General features: G+C 43.9%; 1 protein-coding gene across 3 annotated transcripts in view; it reads right to left on the bottom strand.

Moving 5' to 3' along the window:
* Positions 1-9,665, bottom strand: part of PISD (phosphatidylserine decarboxylase) — a 43,114-nt gene that overhangs the window by 10,820 nt on the left and 22,629 nt on the right. For all 3 annotated transcript variants that reach the window (XM_018557430.1, XM_018557429.1, XM_018557432.1), the window contains 4 exons: positions 7,462-7,698; positions 5,278-5,416; positions 4,854-4,988; positions 2,437-2,597 (listed from right to left, as the gene is read on the bottom strand). In XM_018557430.1, coding sequence (XP_018412932.1) covers positions 2,437-2,597; positions 4,854-4,988; positions 5,278-5,416; positions 7,462-7,698 — 672 coding nt within the window. The remainder of the gene's footprint in view (positions 1-2,436; positions 2,598-4,853; positions 4,989-5,277; positions 5,417-7,461; positions 7,699-9,665) is intronic.

The raw sequence follows: 9,665 nt of genomic DNA, 5'->3' as shown, positions 1-9,665 counted from the left end.
CAGTCGCGGCGCCAGCAGCCTGAGGGAAGTGCTGTGACTGGACGGCCGAGACCCCCAGTCATATGCACCCCCCTGGGACGAACCCACAGGCCACCCCGCCGGAGCGGGGCCGTCGTAGCCGACCCACCGTAGCGGGTCTGCATACGCTCGCTGGTTATCCAGGGGAGACTCCAAGGATCCAAGACATCCAGCCTGTCGCCCGGACAACACTTGCAAGAAGAATCCTCTGAAAAAAATCAGGAAGAAGCAGGTAAGAATACCGAGGAAAATTCTTAGCTCCTTACTCCTGACGCTAGGCAAAAAACTGGAGACTTCTCAGTAGGTGGGGGGTTTGGCCACCGGCAGGGGCCGCCCCTAGGCTGTAATTGGTCTTTAGTTTTTTTGTGCCTAGCGTCCTTCTCCTGCAGGTGGCGATATTACCCTACAGTACATGATCTCCGATCTGTTCCCTGTGTCCTTCAATGAACGGGAGAGAAATTCGGTTTTGCACTTACCATGAAATCTTTTTCTTGGAGTCCATTGAGGGATACAGGTCGCACCCCTATGTGCTTTTGTTGGCTCTGAGTATTGCTCTCTCGCAAAACTAATGCATTTTGGGTACAGGAGAGGTTATACAGGGCTGGTTTAAGTTTGTTTACCAGTATTCAAATCTGTTGAATACTGTTTCTGAATTACTGTGTCCTTCAATGGATTCCAAGAAAACAATTTTAGTACAAAAATAGTATTCCATATTTAGAAAAGTCTAATGATGGGCACAAAAGCCACCCAAGTGCACTCTAGACAAGTATACACAAACGGTCCAGCGGTAGAGGCACTCGCGGGTCTTGTACTAAGGCAACAAAAATAAATGTATTTGTCTTGATAAAGACATGCAGGGGGGAATTTATCATAGCAATTGCGAGTGTTTGAACTTGCACGGAATATATGTGCACCAGATTTATGATGCTAGTGTAATGTTGTTGATAAATGAGGTTTAGTAGACTCCAGGAAAGAAGACTCGTAACTCCAGACAAAAAGCTTAACTGTCGCTTCTTGAAGAAGTGGTCATGGGGACTTCTTAAGTTGTGTTAGGTGATGCTCCAGCTTCAGACAGCCCCAGAACAAGTGCAGATGTAAACAGGTGCAAAAAACATGCAATTTAAAAAGTTGACCAATAAATCTGTTTATGTTTTAATACAAGACCCAAGTGCCTCTTCCACTGGACTGTTTATTGTATGTGCCTGGCAGTTAAATGCATGGTGATCATATACATGTTTTTTTTTTAGACAGGACTGAAAACTGTAATGTGGTTATATTACCGGTATGTGGTCAGTCTAAAATTAAATCATGCTTAACATGCTGGATACAGTAAAAGTAATCAGTGGAAAGCACTGGACTTTCTCCGCTTGATACATAATGGGGAGAATTTATCATAGCAATTGCGAGTGTTTGAACTTGCACTGTACATGAGGGGATGTACTTGGTCCTGAAAAAGTGGCATCGGACATCCCTAATTTGATGCACTTTGTGCCAGATTTATGATGCTAGTGTAATGTTCATAAATGAGGTTTAAATAAGGTTTAATAGACTCCAGGAAAGAAGCTTTTTGTCTGGAGTTACGAGTCTTAACTGTCACTTCTTGAAGTAGTCACGGGGACTTCTTAAGCTGTGATTGTTTTGTTAGGTGATGCTCCAGTTTCAGACAGCCCAGAACAAGGGCAGATGAAAACAAGTGTAAAACAGGTGCCAATCCCTCCACTGGCTTCCACTCGCCCAAAGGATAAAATTCAAAATATTAACAATGACTTGCAAAGCCATCCATAACTCTGCCCCCGGATATATCTCAAACCTCGTCTTAAAGTATCACCCTAATCGTCCCCCTCCGCTCTTCAAATGACCTTCTGCTTTCCAGCCCCCTCGTCAACTTCTCCCATGCTCGCCTCCAGGACTTCACTAGAGTCTCTCCCATCCTCTGGAACTCTTTACCCAACCTGTCCGTCTGTCTCCCACTCTGACTGCCTTTAGGCGATCCCTAAAGACTCATCTCTTCAGGGAAGCCTATCCCACCTCAACCTAACCACTGAACCATCACGTTCTCAGACAATTCATCCCCACACAGCTCCCTCCTCATGTATCACATCCCCCTCCCTTTTAGATTGTAAGCCCTCAGTGACAGGGCCCTCCTTACCATCTTGTCTTGAATTGTATTGTGATTGTAATGTCTTCCCTATATTGTAAAGCACTGCGCAAACTGTTGGCGCTATATAAATCCTGAATAATAATAAAAGAGAGATTTGCACATAAAAAGAAATGATCTACATAGCTAAAACTGTCGCAATGGCTTTGATAAATTCTCCCCATGTGTCTGGAATGTCTTCATACACATTTTAAAGGTTGTACACTTTAAGATACACAGATAAGTCTGTTAGAAAATGACACTACATATGAAACACTTACCCTGTCAAAATATATGCGTATAGAGCCAACATTTGTTGCACCGACTGCTGTGAGTGAGAAGAACCCATGTTTCCAGCTCCCTGTGAGTACCACACGTTCATTATAACAGAACAATTCTTTTATCCAACGAGCAACTCCTGGATTTACAGACATGAGTGATCCTATGAAAGTAAGAGAGTTTCGGTAAACTATAAAGCACTTAGCTGGCCATATAAACATAAGAGTAACGGCACACAAAATGTGGGCTCTCGAATCTGCCTTTTTTCTTTTTGTGTCATCCAAGCATAGACCTATGTTCTTGCAATGCTAAAATGCATATAACATAAATGATTAATATGGAAATACACCTAATAAGTAGATCAATCAAAATCTCATAAGTACTGCAGAAATTATTTATTTTGCCAGGTGACTTCCATGACAGCTCATAAGTGAGAGACTGTCCCCCACCTACCTATTGTGACTGTAGGTAGAAAATACAAAAACAACCTACCATTCAACATCCCTGCAGTGCTTTCTAGAGAACAAGAAATGTTTCATTAGCCTGGGACTGTCATAAGCAACTCCATGAAAAACAAATACCATCAAGAGTATTCTTTATGTTTCCTCACATACAGCTCATAAAAGGATTACAAGGGTGGGGAATACATTTTTCAATAACCTTCAAGACTTTAAGTATGCTTAAAGTAGTTATGCATTCTGCCTAAGGAACACAATTAAATAAGACTACACAAGTTTTCCAAAATGTCAAGTCCGTCTTCTCTTGTACCTTGAGACACGTCTATCACCCCGATGGGCAGGATTTGTTGACCAAAAGTGGAGTGTGGAAGACTGGCCACAGCTGAAGTGCAGAAAATAAACTCACCATTTGCATAATTATGTGACCTGTGTTTTAAGCTGGTCATACACTGGTAACTTTTCGTATGAACAGTCATATAGAAAATCTCATCAGAACATTCCATAATGCCATCAGAGACTTGACAAATGTTGTTCAAAATTTTGTTTGGTTTTAACCTTTGATTTTGGAAACGAATGGAGTTTCTCAAATGAAAACCACATTCCCTGTTAGAATTTCGTTTGAGAAACATTTTCCATCCGGCTCTTGATTTTTTTTTTTTTCCGCCACTGCGATGGAAAATGATTGTCGTTTTGACCCCATTTCAAAAAATAATGAAGGCCTCAGCACAATTTTACTTTTTAGTCTTAAGGGCTCATTCACACGGGTGCGCACGACCATGCAAAGTCCAGATCCTGGGAAGGACAGGTGCTGCATGTAATTGCGTACGGCAGTATGCACCTCCCTATGAGAGGATGTGGCTGCATGCGGGTACACGCAGACCCCCAACCTGCACATCTGTGCAGACAAATGTCTGCCACAGTCTACTTCTAACTTCCTAAACCTGGTATTTCCAATAGCTCTGGCTTAGAGAGAATACATTTAAGTGGTATTCAGGCCACATAAGGCTCAGATCAAGAGAAAACTTATACCGAAGCCCCAAAAAACTTAGAGCCCTTGCAACAAGCAGCAGGCAAGTAGAATAGCCTGGAAAGAGAAATTGTGGTTTGGCTCAGAACTATAAAACCCTACAAGTTACAGTATAACCTTATAAAAAGAGAAATTACACAAACCATATAACAAAAATGTTTCTTTCTTGTCCATTGAGGGACACAGGAAGTCAGTCATATTGTCGTACGTTATACTGCTACCAGTTCCAGTTTAGGATAACCTCAGAATACTTCCATATTTTGCTAGTGTTCTAGGAGAATGGACATCTTTTTTTCATAAGCTCTGCTGCTAAAAGTCTAACCAGTTTCACTTTCTGCCTCAAATTGCTTTCTATCACGATTCCTCACTACACCTCTGCTTGAGCTGGTATCTACATGGCAATTATCCAACCTGTCTTTCCTCAGCCTGACTATGGAGTGCCATGCCTGAACCCCACTGGCCTGGACATTCCGGCACTAGCCTGAAAGTAACCTTTGGGCACTGGGCTATGCTTGTGACGCTTTCCAGACCCAGTACTGGTAAAAGTTGGAGTGCTTTCCATCCAGAGCTGTTTGGCATTGCCTCAGCACTTGCCCTGTCTCTGAAGACTCACTTTACTGAGTAGGCCGATCAGGACTAGCACCAGGAACACCTCGTTATTGCACTGTTGGGCACCTTTTGGATTTCTCACTACTTATGGTTTCACCACAGAGGTGGCTAATGATGAGCTTTGACGTCATCTATTGGGTGGCGTCTTGTACGCGCCTTTTCTTAAAGTCAATTAAGGGACACAGTTATTTTACAGCACAGTATTTTAAGTACAAAATTCCTATTTATTTTAACTATAAAGATTTGTGGAAATTCCTTTATGCCTATATTATCTAACAAAAAGAGTCCACAGACACACATGATGTTTTTGGAATAGAAGCATTACCCGGGAAATGACGTCTGTGATGCACATTCCAGTCCGTTGGTGAGTGAAAGCAGTGATAGTCTCCAGGAGCCAGGTAAATGACACAATGATAGAGCTCATTGCCTTCCTGAGTCACAAGCTGATCCTGGAATGACGCTACAAGACAAAGAAATGTAAATAAGCATAACCCAGTAAGGAAATCCATTTAGTGGGAAAAGCTACTTTCAGCTAATGAACTAAAGCTACATCACCAAGCACAATTAACACTGTTGTTAACTGTAATTCAGCTGCAAGTTATACTGGGATTAGTAAAAGGAGATTAGAGCACAAGTTCCTGTCAGACAGGGAAGTCTGATTATGCAAGAACACAGAACCTGATGTGCATGCCACTCTACTGAAAGCACTGACCATTTCCCAAGCTGATCAAGGTCATGCACCAACTCACTATTTGTAACGGAGAGATTATCGGTCCATGTCTGTGGCCCCAAGAAAGATGCCAAGGAGTAGGTCACCCCTTTAACCTGCTCCACTTCACAGTTTTTCACTCGGCCAAAGTGCAGAATCTTTCCATCAGATGGACTAATCTGGAGACAAAAGTGTAAAAATAAATACATTAGACATCCGTTCTGTAGCAAACATAGCATATTGTGCTTTTTTTGTATGTCTAAGGAAATAAAACCAATTTTTCTAATTTTTTTTACATGTTACAAAGTTTGCAGGAACTTTGCTCTATAGCAGAGTTCCCTACGGCAATCGTATTTATACTCTCTGATGTGTCGAATAGCAGGTCACCCTGCCAGCCCCTGCAGTTCCTTCTGCTCATCATCAATTATTGCAGGACACAATAGTAATGTAGGATCGTTGGGAGGGACCACAGCAGCCAGCGGGGAAAAAGCTCTTTTACACATCTGGAAATGTGGCATAACATTGGTGTCTGGAACTTTGCTACAGAGCGTAGTTTCTGCAAGCTGGCATGGATAAAGCTATTTTCTGTACTGGCTACAAAGTGAGCTATAGGCCTCATTCACATGGAGTGCATTGCCCTGTACAGCATAAAATACCACTTTTTGATGCACCTGGAGCTGTGGGAAGAAGCGTGTGGGCAATTCATGTAAGTCTATGAAGATACAGGAGCTGTGGACCCTCCCACAGCTCCAAGTTTGACAGCTGCACACAGATATTGTCCGAGGCTGCAGATGATGCATCCAAGTCTGTACACCGTCTGTGTGCAGTGAGAAGCATAGGAATTAGCAACACGTAGTGGTGGTAGTGCTGTGCGAATGGCATTGGCCCAGCGAAGAGTTACACTTTTTTTAACGCCCTAACAAGATTGATTTTACAATGCAAATTGAAACTGTAATCCCTTGCTTGATGCTCAAGCAATATTTGTATAGGTATGCATATACACTATATTACCATAAGTATTGGGACACCCCTGCAAATCATTGGATTCAGGTGTTCCGTGAAATTTCCTTGCTACTAAATATTCCACGGTCCCCTGTTAGTTGTATTATAACAAAGTGGAAGAAACTGGGAACAACAGCAACTCAGCCACAAAGTGGTAGGCCACGTAAAATGACAGACCGGGGTCGGCGCATGCTGAAGCGCACAGAAGTCACCAACTGTCTGCAGAGTCAATAGCTACAGACCTCCAAACTTCGTGTGGCCTTCAGATTGGCACAACAGTGTGTAGAGAGCTTCATGGAATAGGTTTCTTTCCAGGGCCGAGCAGCTGCATCCAAGCCTTACATCACCAAGTGCAATGCAAAGCATCGGATGCAGTGGTGTAAAGCACGCCGCCACTGGACTCTAGAGAAGTGGAGACGTGTTCTCTGGAGAGACGAATCAAGCTTCTCTGCCTGGCAATCCAATGGACGTGTCTGGGTTTGGCGCCTGCCAGCAGAACGGTACTTGTCTGACGGCATTGTGCCAAGTGTAAAGTTTGGTGGAGGGGGGGTTATGGTGTGGGGTTGTTTGTCAGGGGTTGGGCTTAGCCCCTTAGTTCCAGTGAAGTGAACTCTTAAGGCATTAGAATACCAAGACATTTTGGACAATTTCATGCTCCCAACTTTGTGGGAACACTTTGGGGACCTTCCTGTTCCAACATCACACACCAGTGCACAAAGCAAGGTCCATAAAGACATGGAAGAGCGAGTTTGGGGTGGAGGAACTTGACTGGCCTGCACAGAGTCCTGACCTCAACCCAATAGAACACCTTTGGGATGAATTAGAGTGGAGACTGCGAGCCCGGCCTTCTCCCCCAACATCAGTACCTGACCTCACAAATGCGCTTCTGGAAGAATGGTGAAACATTCCCATAGACACACTCCTAAACCTTGTGGACAGCCTTCCTAGAAGAGTTGAAGCTGTTATAGCTTCCCACAACTTGCTGCCAGGCAAAATCCCATTTACAATGTAGAAAAACATCTATATAAACGACTACACACCTGAATTAGAGTGGTTTACTATGTAAAATGTAAAGATTATGCTAGTGGGGGGGGGAGGAGGAGGGGGGGAGCAAAGGAAAATATCACTTCCATCTTAAACTCCTTAGCTTACTCTAAGCTAAACACTGCAACTGCTGAAAGCGTCTACAAATGTAGGAACATTAGAGACTTCCTGTACACACCACACTATGGGAGTCGCATAGAGGCCGTGCGTGAGGTTTTAGCTTCCTTCGGAAGAATTCACTGAGGTTTCGGTACTGGTGCAGATCTTCCACAGCTGCCTCCTTCATGTTCACACCAAAAGTCCAGATATATAGACTGTATACAGGTTTCCGCAGCCATGTTGGTAGTTCTACCTGATTCAGGCGTCCCCATGCCCGAGAAAGTAGTCTTGTTGGCACAGACTTGTAGATGGCAACCTACATGAGAAGAAACAGTAGGTTAAATAATAGTGATGACAACAAATAAAACTCTGGGCTCTGTTTGGTAAGATAGGATTACTTTGCTGAGAATGGATGCATGCAATCACAGGGGACAAACAGCTATCGATATTGTTTTAGAAAACCGATCAACTAATGATTTCAGGACAGTGGTGGAGCGCCAGAGCCAGGTCCCAGTTGCAACCGCTGCAACCCTGGTAGTTCTCATGAAAATGCCAAGTATCGGCATTGGTACTCGAAAAGTATCGGTGAATCCCTAGTTTTTAGGTCACCTCAAGTGGATTTCCACTTTTGTAGCCAAATTGGGATAACACCTGTTTTATATTTGTTACATGTTCCCATTCACATAGCATGAGCTAAAAAAAAGAAAAATATTTTAGAAAATACTTCTTGCAGTCGAAATTCCTTGTTTTAGCCCTCTTTTGGGTCACAGGAGGACATGTCCTCCTGCGACCCAAAGTCAGCATCTAGCAGGCTACTGCCCACTATTTGCCGACAGCGCAGAGCCAGGAAAGATCCTGACAATATTGTCGAGATCCACCCCACTGCCTGATTGACAGCTGGATTTGCCTCGCCATAGCCAGTTGTGCCCACCCCTTCTCTTGTCTCTCCCTCCAAAAAAACTGGGAGGAACGTAGAGGGGAGGTGGGGAATTCCCTAGGGGAGTGGTGACTGACAGTCTCCACTCTCTGCAAGAAGACCTTGAGCTGAATGGTCAGCGGTTTGTGATCACTGTTCTCGAGCTATAGAGCCAATGTGTGACACCTACAAATCTAAGTATTGAGAAGAATATGTACACGCCGCTTCTAAATACTAGGAAGAGTATATTTTACTCTCCCAATACTTCTCCTTTAAGGGATAACATTTCTACTTGCTTCTTCTTTGTTAATGTTAGGAGGGCTTGTGAGGGGTGAGGAGTTAAAAGGAGAACTATGAGATGAGTGATTTCCACTCACCTCATAGTTCTAGCCGACCTGTGACAATGAGACTGTCACAGGTCGGCTCAGTAGATCGGGAGGTGAGCGAACACATACCAGGTTTGCTCACCTCTCGATCCTGTCACGGCTCTCTGCCGTGACAGGGGGAGGGGCTGGATTCCCCTCTCCCATCTGCCAGCGCTGACTGGCAGAACGGACGGGGGAGGGGGCGGGTACAGCTGGCTCTGCCTCTAGATAGGCAGAGCCAGCTGTCACTCACGCAGCTGGGCAGATCCCGTCATCTAAGTCGGGATCCGCTCCGGCGTCTCAGTATACCGCGAGCTGTAGGTCGCGGTATACTGAGCTTAGGGTAACAGGAGGACGCTAGTTTGTGTCCTCCCTTTACCCTAAGGAGAACTATGGGGAAAAACACTGACCCCATAGTTCTCCTTTAAAAGATTACATCCCTGGCTTCTCCATTGTATGTTGTGCTCCTTGGATTCCCACTGGAAGAACTTTTGGGGCTAGCCTGGAGATACAATGCTGCTAGACTAAATGCATCCCTTGGCCTGTTTCTCCTGTTGGATGTGAACAACTCTTATGAAGCTTCCCAAACAGAATCCGCATAAAATGGCCAAATCTCTCACAGTGTGTCGATCTTCTAACACATTTACAGAAGAAACACATTTTCTGCCTTTTGTTCCCAACACCTGTTTTTCTTTTAGTCATTAGCCAAATGGTCATGGTCTTATTTAAGACTATAGAAGAATTGGCAAACTATAATCTAATCCCGTCTCATGTTTTCTTGCCAAACACCAGTACAGCATCTGCAAAAAAAACACATCTGATGACAAATATGCAGACCATCACAAACTGGGAAGAAATGGCATGCAGTCCATAAAAGGATCTTAAATAATCCAGTTAGCAGTCCAGAAACCTCTCATACATGTTGCCAAGCAACTGAGTAGATGTACAGTTTAATCAAACTGTAATTGCATGTTAACAACAAGACTGAAACATTGTGGCTGA

This window comes from Nanorana parkeri, unplaced genomic scaffold (assembly GCF_000935625.1).
Source record: "Nanorana parkeri isolate BGI_ZX_2015 unplaced genomic scaffold, ASM93562v1 scaffold282, whole genome shotgun sequence".
NCBI classification, from domain to species: Eukaryota; Metazoa; Chordata; class Amphibia; order Anura; family Dicroglossidae; genus Nanorana; species Nanorana parkeri.
Note: the sequence above shows the minus strand (reverse complement) of the source record. Positions and strands in the feature narration are given on the sequence as shown.